We start from the raw sequence: 18,855 nt of genomic DNA on the forward strand, positions 1-18,855 counted from the left end.
AAAAAAAAAAAAAAAAAAAAAAAAAAAAAAAAAAGGTCTAGTAGGGGGTGTGTGATATGCTCCACCAATAATAGTGCACTGTGCTGCTGATTCGTGGGTTTTTTGGTTTTTAATTTTGTTTTGTTTTTGTTTTCTGAGACAGGATCTCACTATGTAGTCCAGGATGGTCTTAAACTCACAGCAATCCTTCTGCCTCAGCCTCCCGAGTGCTGAGATTGTGGACACTACCATGCCTAGTTCTCTGTCATTATTCTATTCTGTAATTTTTATTTACTTGCTCATTTTTTGGTACTGGGGCTCAAACTTGGGACCTTATGCTTGCGAAGCAGGTGGTGGAACCACTGAGTTAAATCCCTGGCTCCCTTTTATTTTTATTTTTATTTTTTTTAATTGCGTCTTAATGTTTAATATTTCCTTCACCTGTTTGCCTGAGCTTTGGTTTGGTCTTCTTTTCTACGTTCTTTTTTTTCTGCATTAAAATTGAAGGTTAAACTGGCTTTGAAATCTTTCTTCTTTTTTTATGTATTTATCTAGGTGGTGGTGCTGGGAATTGAACCCATGCTAATTGTGCTTTCTGTCACTGAGCTCCATCCCTACTCCTCTTTCTCTCTCTCCTCTCTTTTTTTTTTTTTAGTAGCAGGGATGGAACTCCCAACCTTGCGCTTGCAAGGCAGGCACAGAACCACTGAGCTAAATCCCCGACCTCCTACTCCCCTCTTTTTAATATAGGTACTAACATCTATATGTTTCTCTCAGAGCACTACTTTAGGTAGAACTGCTAAATTTTGATATGTTGTGGGGTTTGTTTATTTATTTTCGATACCAGGGATCGAATTTAGGACTTTGTGCTTGCCAGGCAGGCGCGGGGCAACTGAGCTCCATCCCTGCTCCTTTTGTCGTGTTTTTATTTTTGTTTATCTGTCTCAGTCTTTCCTTATTCCTCCTAATTGCTTCTTTTTTGTTGTTGTTTGTTTTTTCTTTTAGTTTTTTGGTACCAGGAATCTAACTTGGCCCTTGCCACTTGCAAGGCAGGCGGTGGAACCACTGAGCCAAACCCCCGGCCCTCTAATTGCTTCTTCGATTCAGTGGTTAGTGGCACTGTGTTACTTTTCACATATTTGTGACTTTCCCAGTTTCCCTTCTGATACTGACTTCTAATTTCATTTCCTTATTATTGTTACTTATTTATTTATTTATTTTGAGATCGTGTCTCGTTATATAGCCCAGGCTGACCTTGAGCTCCTGGTGATCCTCCTGCCTCAGCCTCCAGGAGCTGGGATGGCAGCCGTGCACCACCGCGCCCGGCTTTCCATTCCATTACTGTTGCACAACATGTTTTGTTTGACTCCAGCCCTTTTATATGTATTGAGTCTTGCTTTATGGTGTGGCCTCAGATAGCTGCGGTCCATCCCGGGCGTACACTTGATAACAGTGTGTGTTTTACTGTCCTTGGGCAGGTGGACTGTACAGGACCCTTAGGACGTGAATGGTTGGTCTCTGGCGTTGCTCAGACCTTCCCATTTCCTTGTTGACCATTCTTTTAGTCGTTCTGCCCGTTGTTGAGGTTGGGGTGTTGATGTCATCAGTTACTCTGTTGAATGACTTGTATTTCCTTTGCCCGGTTCGTTTTTTCTGTTTCTTTGTAAGAGGGAAAAATCATTGTATTATAAGCAATAAATCTGGAACTCAAGCTCAAGCACCCATGAGTCCTTGGGGCAGGCCACGTGGATGTTCGGGTTCTGACAGATCTTGTGATGTCTTTCTTTGCCCAGTTCTTTTTTTATGGCTGTGTACTATCCCTTTGGACCAGTTTGCCAAGTGTAGTCCCTCCTACGTGAACTCTGAGGTTGGTTACACTTCTTTTTGGCCTCGCTGGAGGTGGAAGCCAGGGCCTCACGTGTGCTAGGCAGGCTCTTTGAACGCCCCTTGTGCAAGCGCTGGCTGCCGGGGACCTGACTCCTAGCAGAGCAAAGAGCCTTGTCCTCCTGAAGTGGGGTAAGGAGACCGACAGGAGAAAGGAGAAGAGCGATCCTGCAGGAGGAGGGGACAGAGCGGGGGCGGGGCGCTCCTGTCCCAAGGGAGCAGGAAAGATGGGGTGACAACCGACCCGGGCATTAACGCAGCCCATAGGGAGCGGCCGTGGAAGACAGGGAGGGTCGGCTTAGGCTGGGTTTAAGCGCATGCCTGGTGTGATCCAGAGTGGTCCCATTCGGGACAGTTTTGTCACCGTCCGGCCTTCCGCTTGGATGCTGGAGGCTGGAGGGAGCACGGCCTGGAATGCTCCAGGTGCCTGGGGCGGCATCTGTCCTGCAGGTCCCGGCATCCTGGCGGGGGGACCTCTGGGCCCTCGGGGTAGGGGCTGCAGAGACACCGGGAGTCCTCCCTTCGCCCCGCTCCCGCGCCTTGGCCTGGCTCTTGCCGAAGCCCCTTTGCGGGAGACAACACCTGGCACAGGACCTGAGAGATTGTGCCACCGAGGCCACCCAGCTACACCGGCTGGCTGCCTGGGGACCCCGGCCATCCGCGAGGCTGGGGCAGTTGGGGCAGCGTCGGCGGGACTCCAAAGGGGACAGAGCTGGGAGCCCCAGTCCCCAAATTCCAGTAGTTTTCCAGTCCCCCTTGAAAACATTGCTTGGTCAGCCAGGTGCTTCGAGCTTCTCAGTGCAGCTGCCCAGTTAGAAGTTAATATTTGCCTGTTACAAACGTTATCAACACAGCTATAACGGATTGAAATTCGCACCGCACTGGGAACTAGAGACTGGAAACTGTAACCTATAAACCGGAGACTTCTGTTCCCAGCTACCGGTGACAATAGGTCTGCTGTCCCACACCGGTGGGACATCTGGACACGCAGCACCCCCAGGTGGCCCCCCATGCAGACGCGCATCCACTTTGCTTAGGCCTGGCTGGCATTGCGGGCCCAGGGTTGACTTAGCCACGTCCCCACTGGTGGGCATTAGGTTGGTAACGGTTCTCCCTCCGAAAGCGCTGCCACAGTGGTCGACTGTCCCCACAAACCACGCAGGCAGTGAGTGGGTCTTCTGTTGTGCGGCATCTGTCCTGAGCCTGGGTGATTAAATGTCAGACATGTACATAAAGCAGAAAGGTACCCAGCTAGTAATGGGGTGGGTGGAGAACAAAAACAGTTCCATAGTAGGGATCGACAGGGTCAGCCAGCATTTCTAAGGAGGTGGCATCTTAGTCCTGAGGGACCAGAGGGAGCTGGGGTTCCCAGAACCTCGGTGTGCATTAGCTTGTGCAAAGGCCCTGGGGCAGGATGTGTTTGACTTGCCTGCTGTGCCGCACTCACTGATGCAGCTGGAGAGGGTAAGCAAGGAGGACGTGAGGGCTGGAGGCACTGAGGTGACAGGTCCTAAGAGGCCTAGGGGAGCACTTGGGAGGGGTCCTCAGAAATTGTGAGCTGAGATGAAAAATACAATCTTAGATTATACTGCATTTTACTTTGTACAGAGCAGATGCCCTCATCATGGTAAGAGCTTTGAAGTCTTTTAACTGTCCACTGAGCAGGTAGCTTCATCTGTGCGTAAGTGGTAAGGAAATTGAGGCACAAGAGGAGGCCTGACTGCCCGGATTGTCCAGAAAGGACATGGCAGAGCCTGGATTCCAGCCGAGGTGGGGGCGTTGTCCAGAGCTGGGATGTGGCAGAGGCTGCTTCCTGCTCTAGCCCAGCAGCTCCTCCGGAGTGAGACCGGAGCAGGTGACAATGAGCCTTGTGCCAGGGGTGGGGCTCACCTGGAAGCTGCAGGATTCCTGAGCCGGGAGGGGCCGTGGGGCTTGGGAAATGGGGAGCAGGAGGGAGCTTGTGAGGCCCAGCAGGTGCTGCCACAGCCTCCTCACTGAGCCTCAGTCTCCTGGCTGTCCTTGGCCCTGTCCCTCCCTGTCACCTGCCTCCACCTGCCTGCCTGCCTCCCTCCAAGCTGGGTGCCCAGAAGAGAGTCAGAATTTTTTCTTTTTAGTACCGGGGAACAAATTGGGACTTTGCCCTTGCCAGGCAGATGTGGTGCCATTGAGCTAAATCCCCCGCCCAGGGAGCCGACCTTTTGCTTGTGGGACAGGTAACAGCACCACTGGGCTAAATCCCTGGCCCTGTTTGTTTTTTTGTTTTTTGTGTTGTTTTTGTTTTTGTTTTTTGAGACCAGGTCTCACTAGGTAGCCCAGGCCGGGCTCACGCTTGCAGCACTCCTCCTGCCTCAGTGTCCCAAATGCTGGGATCATAGGTGTGTGCCACCATACCTGGCTGGACCTAGACTCCTGCCTCCATAGGGTTGTTACTGGAGTGGATGGCTAGGGTGGGGACAGGTTCAGCTGGGAGCTGCCCGCTTGCTCTGTAAACACAGTAGGAAGGAGGTTGCCAGCCGAGGGAGCAGGCTATGCAAAGGTCCTGGGGTGGGATGTGCGCAGTATGTTTGGGAACATAGGGGAGCCTGTGTGGGCAGAGTGGGGAGAGTGGGAGGAGGGGCAGGGGTAAGGCCTGGAGGCCCAGGGAGGACTCAGCTGTTCCCCTCATCCCCTCTGGGAAGCCTTGACGAAGAGCAGGTTGCCATGGCTCCGTGTCCATAGCATCTCATGGTCGCTGTGAGAGGTGACAGCGTGGAGGGCTGTCATGACGGCACTGGGGACACAGCCAGTGGGGTCACTGCTGGACAGGGTGCAGCGAGGGGCAGCAGGAGCCCGGGTCTGTGCCAAGGTGCAGCACAGGAGATTCCCGGGGCTCAGCTCAGCGGGGTGCAGCGTCACAGAGCCGGCCTCTGGGGGCACAGGGCTCTGTAGTCTGCACAGGAGCCCCCAGGTGCAGCAGACGGAGCTGTGCTTCCTCCACCTGAAGCCTGTGGCTGCCCCAGCCCAGTGAGCTGCCCTGTAGGGGTGTGGAGATGGGAGGCAGGTGCCCCAGGGCGGAACTGTTTGGCTTCCCTCCCCTGGGAAGGCCTGTGGCTTCAGCCTCCATCTTTCCTGCATGTGGCCGTCCCCAGCCTCACTGGGGGCTCAAAGTCAGAGGGCTCCTGGAGTCTGTGGGCGCCTGCAAAAGACGATAGGATAAATAAACAGCCTGGACGGAGCTGCTCCTCTGGGCCGCACCCCTGCTGGTGATGGCCCATCGCCTGGGACAGCTGCAGGGCGTGGGGTGAGCTGCAGCAGACCCTGCAGCCTGCCGGGTGATGGGGACACCGTCCATCTCCCCAATGGCTGCTCCAGGAGCCAGAGTGAGGTGGTGACCTGCCCCGGGCCACACGGCCCTGAGGACAGAGCTGAGCCGGCTGTTCCCAGCAGCCAGGCCTGGTAGGGGTCCTGGCCTGGCCCAGCCCTGACCTCCGTCCCAGGCTGTGTAGGCAGGGTTGGGAGAGACGGACGGACTGCAGGCATAGCCTCTGACTTTGGTGAGGTGGTCAGGGCCTGTGGGAAGGGTTTCCTGGCTGAAGGAACAGCGCCTGCAAAGGCTGGAAGGCCAGCCCGCCGGGCTGCAGGGGACAGGCTGGGGTGGACTGGGCCTCTGCAGAAGTCTCCGCCTGTATTTAGCCAGGTGATCGGGAAGGGGGAAGGCGGACTAAGGGGCGCAGAGGTTGATGCTTAGCTGAGCATGTACTGGGTGCCAGCACCTGTTCAAGGCCTGGGGGTGGTGGGGACACAAGCGCTTGCATAAGTGCCTGACAAGCAGCAAAGTGAGAAGAGGGCTCGTCCTCCGTGAGGTGAGCAGAGAGGCTCAGGGCAGCCTCGTGAGGTCACCCAGCACCAAGAGGGAGGAGAGAGACCTGGGCGTGTGGGTGGGGTCAGGAAACAGGGCCAGAGCTGCTGGGCAGGCATCTTGCTGTCCCCAGAACGCTTTTGGGCCAGGCCCCTCCTCGGGGACCCGCTGGGAGGTTCAGGGGGCCATTTCCGGGGCTGCCCCTAGGCTCCAGGCTGGGTGTCCGGGAGCTTCAGGAAGCGCCATTGCACAAGACTGGGCCTGCCGGCCACCAAGTCCCTGGGCCCAGCCAGCCGGCTTCTCCTGCAGGGCCAGAGCCTCCCTTGGGCGCTGTGCCCACTCCTGTTCTTCTGAGGCTCTGATTGTCCCTTGTCTGGGCCGCACGCTGGTGCCGGTGGTGTCTGGGGCGTCACCATTGTCCTCACCGTGCCTGGCGCCCCAGACACACCCAAAGCGCAGTCACAGGGCCGCGCACACTAAGCTCACACGACCAGCTTAGGGGGAAGCGCTGTGGCTTCCTCGCCAGGAGGCGGCCCGTGTGCGGTGCTGTGACCTGCGGCAGTTGCTCCCGTGAGACAGATCTAGCAGACTCATCTTGCTGATCTGGTCACAGTCACTGTGACCCCACAGAGGGTCCTTAGCTCCTTGCTTGATGTACAGCAAGTGCTCAAGGCCAGAAGCCTATGTTATTGTTTTGGAGTGGGGGTGTTGAGACAGGGTCTTGCTGTGCCCTTTACTTTGGCCTCGAACTTGCAGCAATCCTCCTGCCTCAGCCTCCGGACTGCAGAGATTACAGGCGTGCGCCACCACACCTGGCAGCTTCTGTATTGTAAAGCTTGGGTTTTTGGAGCATATGTAATCTGTGCATAACCCGTGTGCGTGAGGCACAGTTCAGAAATGTCCGAGAACACTCAGCACCTCCCTCCCCCAGGCCCCAGCTCCCTGAAGCTATTGTGCCCCACTTGTGTTTTCTTTTGTGGCAAAACACAGACATTCTTCTGCACCTTTCCCCCTCCTCCCTTGGTACGCCCAGGAGGAAGTTCCCTGTCAGGAGATAAAGGGCTCTTTCTTCCTACTGCCTGGGCTGTAATTATTTAACTAGTCTCCTCCCCTTCTTCTGGGCTTCAAAGTCCTTTAGATCTGAGCTTTTCTTTTCATTGTAAGGACTCTGCTGGCACATTTCTGTCGTTGTTTTTAATCTCTAGACAAAGTTTTGCTAGCTGAGTTGCCCACACTGAACTCAAATTTGTGATCCTCCTGCCTCAGCCTCCCGAGTAGCTGGGATTATGGGCACATACCACTGTGCCGGGCTTTAATGGCATAGTTGCTCTGTGCCTTTGGGTCTGGATCTTCATGAGCCTGCATGCCCTCCTACACTTGTTTTCATGACCTTTTTCTTTGCTTTTCTCTAAAGTGCTCTACCCCAAGCCACACCTGTCTTTTGTGTTTTATCACTGGAGTTTGAACCCAGGGCCTCCCACACAAGTACCCAGTCTTCCCCTGCCCCCCTCTCCGCCACCCCACGCACCCCCACCGCCTCCTGCCGTGACCTTTTGCTGAGATCTTACTTAGATCCAGTACACTGCACAGATCTTACGCGCATGCCTTGATGTCTCACACACTCACGCTTCCTGTTATGCACCGAGATGCCCCGGTAGAAAGCGTCCCCTGACCCTTCCAGTCAGTTCCCCCAAAGGAAGCCACTGCTCTGATTCCTGTTGCCAGAGACCAGTTTTGCCTGTTCAAGTCCAAGGCCGCCCTGTGACTCAGCCTGAGAAACGAGGACAGATGTCACAGACGGGCAGCAGTGGAACTCTCCAGCGGGCAGCCCCCAGCCATGTCCATCTCCCGGTGAGGAGCTGCCAGACCAGGCTCCAGCCAGGGACTGAACCCACACGTTCCCGTAAGCTGGGTCAGGCCGGGCCCTGAGCGGAGGAGGGTGGCGATCCAAGCACAGCCTCTCCTGTATCTTTTGTTTTTGTTTGTTTGTTTTGGTACCTTGATACCGGGATTGAACTCAGGACCTTGTGCTTGTGAGCAGCAACACTGAGAATCCCCCCATCTTTCGCTTTTTTGGTACGTAGTCTCATTTTGTAGTCCAGGTTGGACTCAAACTCCGGGTGATCCTCCTGCCTCGGCCTCCCTAGTGCTAGGATTACAGGCGTGAGCCACCACGCCCAGCTTCCTGTGTCTTTTGACCTCTGGATCTGTCCTCTCTCATGCTTAAAAAAATAACAGTCACTGGAGGCTGGGGATTTAGCTCAGTGGTGCAGCCGCCTGCCTCACAAGTGGAAGGTCTGGAGTTCTATCCCTGGTACCAAAAAAAAAGTCACTGAAGGGGTAGATTAAGGGGTGCGTGTGCAGGGTGATACTGTCACACTGCCGGTGATTTGGTGCGGGTGCCCGAGGTCTCTGAGACCCTGTCCCTGTGCGCCTCCTGTCCTCACTCGCAGGGCTCTGCCTGTGAGTCCAGTGTTACCGCGTCCACCACGGGGAGCCGATGTTGGTGCTGGGGACTGTGTGGCCCGCACCCTCGTTTACCCCTTTGAGGCCCCTCCCAGGCCAGCCCAGCCAGAGCCCTCGAAGCCCATGGTGCCCACATCATTATAGTGCTTGGAGGCGCCTCTGACCATGTGGCCTTGGCCACTGCACAGACTTGCTTCCTGCCTCAGCCTCCTCGCTGGCCAGCTCTCAGCATCAGCGTGCAGTGGTTGTGTGGTGTGTCGTGCTCCGCGAGGGGCAGGCAGGTCCCTCGGGCTCTCTGTCATCCTCCGGGATGCCCGCAGTGACGAGTTGTGACAGAATGCAGAGACAAAAGCCGTGTCCCGCGGGGCTCTGACGCTTGTCTGGGGGGCCGTCTCCCCGCTGTCCCACCTCCTCCTGTCCTTGCTGGCCCTGCTGTCCAGCCCGTCCCCAAGTCACGGCCTCCTAGTCTGCCCTGGGTCCGCTCCCCTCTCACCCCCCTCTTCCACCCACAGTAACCACGGTTACCTCTGTTATAACCCGGCCTGGTGGCCAGCACCGCTCTCGCTGGGCTGCCTGCCGAGGGCACCTGGCCCTGCTGCCCGTGGGGATCCCAGGTGTGTCTGGGCCTGTGTCATGTGGTCACCGCTGCGTCCCCACACCCCACCATGTGCTGTCTGCCTGCCACCCACATGCTACACGAGGCTGTGTGTTCCACTGGGTTCCAACCCCAGCGTGGGCTGAGCACCGAGCTCTCCCCTGGGACCTTCCAGGGCCCCCCAAGTGCGCCCCCCTCCCCCGCGGGGACAGACGGCGGCTGGGACATCCTTTGCTGGGTCGCTGTATGTGCGCATGTATGCTCAGTAGCAGTGGTTGCGTGCTCGGCAAGATCTCACTGTGCTTGCTGCCTTGGCTGGTCTCGAGACTTGGGCTCAAGCGATCCTCCTGCCTCAGCCTCCCCAGTACTGGGATTACAGGGGTGGGCCACCCCCACCAGCTGCTTCAGTGTACCCTAAACATAAGATTCTGAGTGGCTGCAGGCATGTTTGTTTTCGTTTCTCAGTGGTAGAGGGTGGCTGATGGGCTTCTCGCGCTGCTGTGGTCCAGGTGTATTGAGGACGGTGCTGGCCGCTTTTGTTTTCTAGGATGGTTGTGCATTTCCACGGTGAAGTACGTGGGGGTCACTTAAAACCTGCCACAGTGCACTTGCTCTGACTTTTAGTAAATTTACAGTGAAAGTCAGTCCATTCTCATCATCCCCGGAAGCTCCCTTGCCCCCTACAGTCAGTTCCTGTTCCTACTTCCTAGGCCACCGCTGATCAGCCTTCTGCTTCCGTAGATTTGTCTTTTCTGGACGTAAACCACACCATAACTTGTCATGAACTTATTTCCTTTTATTTTGCCTTTGCATCATACATGTAGGGCAGTTATTTATAACAGGTAGGAAGTGTACTGTGCTCCTGGGCTGTTGCACTGAGATACACCCCCCCCAGCCCTTTGAGACGGGGTCTTCCTAAGTGGGCCAGGCTGGGTTGGAGCTTTCAGTGCTCTTGCCTCAGCCTCCTAAGTGCTGGGATTTCATTTATCTTGTCCTCATCTTCTTCTTCCTTCTTCTTCCTCTTCTTCATCTTCCTCCTCCTCCTCTTCTTGTTTTTTTTTACCCACTGGGTAAAAATTGAACCCAGGGCCTCGTGTTTGCGAGGCAGGCACTACAGAGCTACATCCCAGTCCTTAAATGCCTGGGTTTCAGAGGTATGCCACCAACCCAGCTTGATCTCTTTTTTTTGTTTTTGTTTTTGTTTTTTTTGAGACAAGGTCTCACTATGTAGTTGAGACTGACCTGGATCTCACTGTGTAGCCCAGGCTGGTCTCGAACTCACAGCGATCCTCCTGCCTCAGCCTCCTGAGTGCTGGGATGACAGGCGTGCGCCACCACACCCGGCCAGTTTGATCTCGTTTTAACATCACCACGGCTGAAATATTTGTCAAGGAGAGGGCCTTCCGAAGGGCCTGAGGGGAGCAGTTCTGCCCCTGTAACACTTATCCTTCCCCACTCCCGGGGTCTTAGGACCTTGCAGTCCCAGGGCTCCCCAGGGCCCAGAGGGGCTGGTGTTTTTGCTGAAGTTTGCAAGACACAGTTGCTTCCACCACGTGCGGTCACACTTCCTGCCCCTCCAGCTGGACACGTGAATAACTTCTGTCCCTTTCTCCCTCACAGGGACTTCCTTCCCAGAGGTTCAGGAATTGTCACCAGGCGTCCGCTCATTCTGCAGCTCATCTTCTCAAAAACAGGTACGGTGTGGCAGCCAGCAGCCTCTGGGGAGTGAACGTGGACCTGGGCCTGGGCCTGGGCCTCAGGGCAGAATTTGGAGTCCAGGGCTGTGTCATTTGCGCTTGAACTCGCTTGTCCCTGTGTGCAGAAAAGGGTGAAAAAACACCTCAGTGAAAACCCACACTTCCACCCCAGTGTCCCCAAGTGTGACCAGGCTGCCGGGTGCCACAGTTGCTTTCTCAGTCACAGCTGCCCCGTTTTGCTGAACCCGTTCGAAAGCAGCAGTGTCCGTCAGCCCAGAACGCACGGCCCTGTGCCGAGCTGAGGCCCATGGAGAGGAGTCCTGACTGCATGTTGCGGGAGCCCGGGTCCACCCTCCTGTCTTAGCGCTTGTCTCCAAATAGCTTCTGCAGCTGGTTTTAGAGATGAGTGGGCCAAAGCTCAGCCAGACTGTTGCAGGTCCTGTAATCCCCTCAGCACCAAGCCTGACCCTCCTGACCCTCTGGTCGAAGGGACCCTCACCCCGGCCATCCAACCTGAGACTTGGTAGTTGACGGCCCAGGCTCGCCTTTATCTTCTGACCCCGCCCAGCCCAGTATGGGGCGGGTGTGTGGCTCCAGTGAGAGCACCGGATTGGCTCCGAACCTCCTCTTCGGGAACGCTGCCATATGATAGGCCACAGGCTGGCCAATGGGCTGGCTACTTTGAATCGGGCATCCAGTCAGCTCTGGCACAGCAGCAGGGTTCAGATGTTAACTCTGATGTGTGTAGTCCGCTGGTCCATTTTGGAATCTTGTTTCGCATTCAGCGATGCAGGGGAGGACCTGCATTTTTTTATGACATGTCGCTATTGAGCGTGGCCGCACTTTGGGAAGCCTGCCTTGGTGGGTGGCGAGGGAGTCCGCTCAGAGCTGTGTTTCCTGCCTTCCCAGTGGAGGCACCTGTGCTAGGCACCCGCCAGGCCCTTGCCTCTGCCCGAATGGCTGTGGTTTTGTGTTTTTTAGCTTATTCAGGGTCCACCTGCTGGAGAACAGATTGGCTGGCTTTGTGCATTGGAAGATGGCTGCCTGTTGTCATGGTGGCGGCTGGGAAGGGTCCCCTGTCACCCACACAGAGGCCACCCTCCAGCCGTGGCCCACTGAGCACTAGTGTGTCACAGTCCGGTCCAAGGTGGCCCTAGCTGGTGGACAGTGCATAGTGGCGGGGGCCGGGTGGGCAGGGCAGCCCGCTTCTCTGGGGAGGCGACCTTGGAGCTGAAGCTGCCGGCACCCTGGGCCGTGCGGTGGACGAGGGGGCTCTCAGGGCAGCGTAGGCACAGAGACTGAGTGGTTGATGTCCAGAGGGGACGGTGGAGGAACAGAAATTGAAGCCAGGTAGGGACTGTGAGCCCGTGAAGGCGTCTGGGATTTGCTGGTGAGCGGGGCTGAGGCTTCTGGATCCCCTGCCTGAGTCCAGTGTTTTAAGTGTGACCCGAAGCCAGGCCTTGGGACTGTGGCTGCAGACCAAGGTGTGGCTGCTAATAGGCAAGGGAGGCCAGAGCTGATGCTGTGCTGGCCGTGGTGGGGCCACCGGGGACGGGGGTGGGAGACAGTGGAGGAGGTGGAGGCAGCTGCATCCGGTGGGACGGGTGGGTCCATCTCCTGTGGTAGTGACCTGTCCCTTCTCTAGGGAGGCAGCGAGGGTGCTTAGCATGGTCCCCACCCCAGCCAGGCTGAGAAGGGCCTGTGCACTGGGTCCTGGATCTGCCTTGGTGCCTAGGGCCATGGAAAGCACCTAAGGCTGGGAGGGGAGCCTGGAGCCTGGGCAGGGCCAGAGGTGGAGGGCAGGGCCCGGCGGGCGTGGGTACAGGATTCAGGTCACCTGGAAGGCCCTGGAGTGTACACGGGCTGGGGGCGGGGAGAGGTGTGGCAGGGTTGGCACCTGGCTTAGGTACAGCCGTGGGGTGCCAGGCTGGGAGGGTGGGAATGTGCCGGCCCTGAGGGGCCCTGCGGGCTGTCATACTGCTAAAGCCTGGAGGCTCTGGGGCCCAGGCTGTGGCAGGAGGCAGCTCTCCTTTCTGTGCCTCGGTTTTCTCATCTGTAACCGGGGCTGGCCGTGTGCTCCTCCAAGCCCTCAGTGCCCTGTGTGCCGTGGCGCAGCTGTCCTCCTGTGGGCCTCGAGGGTGGTCCTCCCCTCTGACCCTGACAGTAGCAGGGCTGCCTGGCTTCCTGCTCAGATTGGACTCAGTGAACCACGATTTCTAACCGGCACGGATTAAAAATTACCCGAGACTGCAGCCACCAGGAAGCTCCTTGGGCTGCAGGTGAAGCCTCCCTTCTTCGGAGTCACCCTGAACCTCGTGATGCCTGGAGACTCTCCCTGCGTGACTGGAGTGACCCTGCCTGCGGAGCCCCCCATCCCTACCTTGACCTTCACCTTGGTCTGCACTGCAGGACGCGGAATTGCTGTCAGACTCGGCTCGCGGGCTTCCTGTCTGCCTCCAAAGCCTCTGCCCCAGGCGTCTCTGCCGCAGCGGCTCCCTCCTGACCCTCCGGCTCCCCTGTGTCCACCTCCACTGCAGTCTTGCGCCCCAGTCCCCAGGGCCTTCATTCCTCCCTGCCCTGCCCTGTCCTGCCCTGGGGCTTTTGTCCTGGTCTCTCCTTGCTGGGATGGCAGCACCCAGGGCAGGGGTATTGATCCACTCTGTGTGCCGCTGTCACCTGGTTTCCAGCCTAGGGCCCCAGCCACACAGCCTGAGTGTGCAAAGTGGGTGCGGTCGAGCTCCATATGGCAGCACAGACCTGTAGTCCCAGCTGCTCTGGAGGCTGAGGCAGGAGTATTGCTTGAGCCTGGGACTTCAGGACCAACCTAGGCAACAGAGCAAGATCTCTCTGAGAAGAAAACAAGAGAAAAAAATCAGCAGATGGCGTTATGAGCACTTTCTCCACATCTTCTCCCAGGGAGCCCCGCTGGGGAAGGCTCTCCCTAAAAACCTGACAGCCCCATCTTCAGGGCCTGGGTTGAAGCCTGCGATCCCCTTGGGTGACCCTGGTCATTTCCCTGCATGCCAGGCTCTCTGTCTGAGAGAAGACAGCCCACAGCCAGCCTCCGGGGAGTCTGAGTGCAGGTCCCCATGCCAGCGGACAGACGTCGTCACCTTCCCCGAGGCAGTGAGTCTCGGGGACAAGTCAGGTGTGATTGCTGCTTGTCCCGGGTCAGAGGCAGTTCGAGGGCCAAACAGGAAGGGGAAAAGCCCTCGTGCTGTCACGGTTGGTGAAAAGCTCTGAGAAGTCCCGTATGCAAGGCTCCTTGTTGGGTGTTGGATACTCACGGTCCCCTGAGCATGTCTGTCCCAGGTCATTCGAGACTGGTCGTGGCTGTCGCAGTGCCACGTTGGGGCCTGAAGAGCCATCTGGCAAGTGTTGCCCTTTTCCAGTCTGGGAGCAGGCGCCAGGCAGGGCCCCTGTGCGTAATAAGCTAAGACCCTGGCACCCTGTTGGTCTCACACTGAACCTGCTGTGGGCTTCACCGAGAAACTGGCATTCTCATCACAGCCCACAGGGGTACCTCCTCCGGGCCTGCATCCTTCTGCCCTGGGCCACCTGGCCCGGAGAAGGCAGTGGACTTGTGGTGTGGGGGCCCACTGTGGGTCTGGGCACCCTGTCCTCCCAGGGCCGACTCCTTCGTAATGAAAAGGTGGTTGTGTGCGCCACCCACTGGGAGAGCCATCGTCCAGATCTGGCCCTCGCTCCCATTCCCACACGGGCCTAGAGGGAGGCAGAAATGCTTTCTGGGAAGTACCCCTTTATCATAAACACTGAACCCCAAGTGAAGAGGCTGTTAAGCCTGGGGTCAGCCCAGGCAGTGCAGCTGCTGGACCAGGGCCTGGGGTCCCCTTTCTGCCCTGACTGCCCCAGAAGGAACGTGCCTGGGGTGGTACGCAGGTCTGCCGTGGGAGTGCTTGTCAGTGCTGGCCCAGGACCAGGGGAACCTGGCTTTGTCACCTGGGAACGCTGGGGCCAGGGAGGGAGGGGTGCCACAAGTAGTGGGGACCAGGACGGGCCGGGCTGGCGGTGGCATGGTGGCTTGACGTGGGCTCATAGCCTCTGGTGCATTCTTGGAGCTGGTGAATCTTTAACCAAATCAGTAGGGGCGCGAGAGCAGGGACAGGAGGGGAGCACGGAGCCTGCAGAAGTAGTGTGTGCAGGGCGACTTAGAAGAGTGCCTCGCCCTCTCTGGGCTCCCTCCGTGTCCATTGGGCGGGTGGTAGAGCCCCTGCCCATTCTGATGGCAGCAGCGCCAGCTGCCAGTTTCTTATGCAGATGGCGCACCCTGTCTGCTGTTGTCACCTGGTTTCCAGCCGCACGGCCTGAGTATGGAAAGTGGAAAGAGATTCCTCGCGTCCTCACGCAGGCTCCTTGGGATGCCCGTTTCACAGATCAGGAGACTCAGACCTGAGTGGGGCTCTGGGGGCCTGTGGTGGGCAGTGTGCCCTGGCTGCAGCGGGGACGGGGACCAAGCTGCAGGACTCAGGGCAGGCTGCCCGGCAGTGATGGCAGGAGGGAGAGGCTGAGGGCGGAGAGGGCCAGACCTCCAGACACCCAGGGCAGAGGCCTGCAGGCGAGGCTGCATCCTGGTCCCAGCGTCTGTCTGCACTGCCTCCCTCAGACCTAAGGCGGGGCCTGGAGCCGGAAGAGAGCTGAGACCATGGGGGTTGCCCGTCCATGTTTAGTAGCAGCTGCAGGAAGTGCTGCTGAGCGTTTCCTCCGACCCGTGAAGGCCCGAGTGTGACTGTCCTCGGGAACTAGGTAGCTGACTGCGGAGTGGGGCGGGGAGGGGGACCCTGGAGCCTCCCCCGGTGTCCTCATGGGCCCTGCAGCAGAAGGGCAGAGGCGAGGCCCCTTTGGGGGACCTGGCTGGAGAGCCACGAGCCCACCAGTGGGTCAGAGTTCCAAGCTCCACCCAGAGTTGGGCTGCAGCCACTGTCCCATCCCACCTGAGTAGGGACTGGGCGTGGGGCGGGGCTGTGCCCCCGTAGAGATTTCCCACTGCCCTCCTGGTGGGTGCTGGGGTGGTCTGTTTTTCCCTTGGCATCTCTTTGCTGAGCAGGTGTCTGGCCTCTGCTGCCGTCACTTGCTTCCCCCTTCCTTCTGTCCTTCCTTTTTCTCTTTTTCTGTTCTGGGCCTTTGCACTAGGCTACAGCCTCAATCCTTATTTGTTTGTTTGTTTATTTTTGTGCCCAGGAATGAACTTTGGACCTTGCCCTTGTGAGACAGGTGGCAGAACCATTGAGCTAAAATCCCTGGCCCACATATTTATCTTTTATTAAGGTTTTGTTTTTGTTTTTTTGGTTTTTTGAGACAGGGTCTCACTATGTAGTCGAGACTGACCTGGAACTCACTATGTAGCCCAGGCTGGTCTCGAACTCAGAGCGATCCTCCTGCCTCAGCCTCCCAGGTGCTGGGATGACAGGCGTGAGCCACCAGGCCTGGCTTATTAAGTTTTTATTGTGAGATAGGGTCTCACTGAGTTGCTTGGGCTGGACTCAAACTCAACAATCCTCCTGTCTCAGCCTCCCAGAGTGCTGGAATTACAGGCCTGAGATACGGCGCCTGGCTCCCCTTTCGTTTTAGCATTTCTGTAGGAGCTGTGATCACTGGGCTTTGAGACTGCTCTCTTCCCACCATTTTCCTAGGAAACTTCAAGCATTTGGAAAGTTGGGGAACTGCTCAGTGTCTGCACTGCACGGTGCACAAGTCTTCCATTTCCTCTGTCCCCCTCTGTGCTCTGGGGCCCAGGGACAGGACCCAAGCTGCCTTGTCAGTCACTTATCTGTTCCCTTCCTGTTGGTCTCAGCCCGGCTTTCAGACAGCCCTGATCTTCATCTGCTCAAGGTCCTCCCCAGAAAGCACGCGAAGGGCCTGTGTCCAGGTTGGGTTCCCTCGAACAGGCAGGCAGCGAAGGGACATCAAGGTGGACCTGGGTGGGGCCGGGGATTGAGCTCAGTGGTTCCGCTGCCTGCTTCGCAAGCCTAAGGTCCTGAATTTGATCCCCAGTACCAAAAAAAATAAGATGGACCTTGATGAGGCCACTAGAGGTGCCTGCGGCCCAGAGCTTGTGGGTGTCTTGGGGAAGGACAGATAAGTCTGCGAACACCCCTGTGACTTGCAGTGACGACCAGAGACTCAGACTCCTGTCAGAACCAAAGCAGAGTCATTGTTACACACCTGCCTCCCCTCTGGGCGACACAGCCCGCTGTTTGCTCATCTGGTGTGTGAGTGAGCAAGAACAGGGCTGGGGGTGTGCGGTCCAGTGCTTTGGACATGCTAGGCCCTGGGTTCCATCCCCAGCCCACTCTGCTTTAAAAATAAAAAAAGAGCCGAAGATGTAGCTCAGTGGTTCCGCTGTCTGCCTGGCAAGCACAAGGACCTGAGTTCCATCCCTGGTACCAAAAAGAGAGAGAATGAAGCACTGGTTACACCCACCGGTGTTTTTTTCAGACTCAAGAGTAGTCGTGACGTGGTTTGTGGAATTCTCTTCCGCCCACTGCATCTTTGCCAGTGTAGGTCGAGCATCCCCGATTTGAACATTCGGTGTGAAATGTGCCTCTCGAGTGCCAATGTGATACCACTCGTGAGAAATTCCGTACCTGGGTCCTGGTGACAACGGGTCACTGTTCAAACAAAGGGAGATGCAAAACATTGTGTAAAACTGCCTTAAGGCAGTGTGGGTAATGTGCATTTGAAATGTAAATTTTGAGTTTAGACTTGGCTCACCTCCCCGTGATAGCTCACTGTGTAGGTGGAAATATTTTAAAAATCTGAAAAAGTGAAAAAGTTGCAACAGTTCTGGTCCGGGTGTTTTGCATAAGGAATACTCCACTTGTATCCCTTTTGGAATCTCTAGGGTCCAGAAGGGGGCTCTGTTAGCCAGCTTTTTGTTCCTAGGACAAGATAGGTGACATATACAACTTGAAGAAAAGCTGTGCGCATAGCTCACGGTTTCAGAGGTTCAGTCCATGGTCAGCGGGCTCCAAGGCGAGCACGGCGTGGCAGAGGGGCACTGGGGAGGAAAGGTGCACAGCCACGGCGGTGAGGAAGTAGAGGGTAGCTCGGTGACCCACTTCTGCCAAGCAGGCCCCAGCCCCCTCAGCACAGCGCTGCCCCAATCCAGTCACCTCCTAAAAGCACCACCTGTAAACTTGTGAGCCTTTGGGGGACACAGTACATGTCACAAGAATGACTCTGGCCTCCCACATCCCTAAAGACAGACTGTGGCTGCTGCTTTTTTTCCTCTTCCTGACAAAGCGCTTGTTCCAGAAAGAAGCTTGTCTGTTTCCCACTCCTGACAAGACTGCTCCTCTGTCTCATTTTATTCTCTTTTTGGTTACCGGGGATCGAACTCAGGACCTTGTGCTTGTGAGGCAGACGCCGGAAACACTGAGCTAAATCCCCGGCCCTCTCCTTCTCATTTTAAACATTTTCCCTCGCTTTGCAGAATATGCCGAGTTTCTGCACTGCAAGTCCAAAAAGTTTACAGACTTTGATGAAGTCCGGCAGGAGATCGAAGCGGAGACCGACCGGGTCACGGGGACCAACAAAGGCATCTCCCCAGTGCCCATCAACCTGCGGGTCTACTCGCCACACGGTAGGGCAGCCGTCAGGGGGTGGGAACAGGGCAGAGGCAAAGTGACCGCCCGTGAGGACCCGCTCACAGAGCACACGCGTTACCCTGCTCTGGGCACAGGCACAGAACTCTAAGAAAAACCGCCCTCGCCAGCACGGTTGACTGGCAGAGCCAGGGGCCGTAGTGCACGCCTGGAATCCCAGTCCTCTGGGGGGCTGCAGCAGGACGATCACAAGTTCAAGGCCAGCCTGGGAAGTTAGCAAGACCCTGTCACAAAATTAGAAAATGACGACACCATGCATGGTGATGTCAAGCCTGTAATCCCAGCACTCTGGGAGGCTGAGGCAGGAGGATCACAATTGGGAATACAACCTAGGAAACTTAGTAAGAGCCTGTCTCAAAATTGAAAAAAGGGTTGAGGATGTAGTTCGGTGTGAAGACCTTGGGTTCCATGCCCATTGCAAAAAAAAATAAGAGTACAAGATGGCAAGCAAACAGGCAGCTGGGCTGTAGCTCAGTGGTAGAGCGCTTACCTACCATGTGTGACCTAGGGTTCCATCCTGAGCACCACCAAAAAGAATAAGGAGCCAGAAACCAGACTTTTCTGCAAAATTTCTCAACTTTAAAACTGCATTCTAACAGTAGCATGCAGCTGACTACAGCCTCTAGCCCCGAAGCCTGGCTTGCTACCTCAGATGGGGTTTTTTTTTTTGATGTTTTGAGACAAGGTCTCGCTATGTAGCCCAGGCACTTGTGGAGTCCTCCTGCCTCAGCCTCCCAGGTGCCGGGATTACAGGCGTGGCCTTCTGTGCCC

General features: G+C 56.6%; 1 protein-coding gene across 1 annotated transcript in view; it reads left to right on the forward strand.

The window, feature by feature from the left end:
- Dnm2 (dynamin 2) overlaps nt 1-18,855 on the forward strand; it is a 65,525-nt gene that overhangs the window by 13,364 nt on the left and 33,306 nt on the right. Inside the window, 2 exon segments of the mRNA XM_019209097.1 lie at nt 10,383-10,456; nt 17,913-18,062. Of these exon segments, the coding sequence (XP_019064642.1) occupies nt 10,383-10,456; nt 17,913-18,062 (224 nt within the window).

This window comes from Fukomys damarensis, unplaced genomic scaffold (genome assembly GCF_012274545.1).
Source record: "Fukomys damarensis isolate Sample0158 unplaced genomic scaffold, DMR_v1.0_HiC HiC_scaffold_37, whole genome shotgun sequence".
Classification (NCBI taxonomy): domain Eukaryota; kingdom Metazoa; phylum Chordata; class Mammalia; order Rodentia; family Bathyergidae; genus Fukomys; species Fukomys damarensis.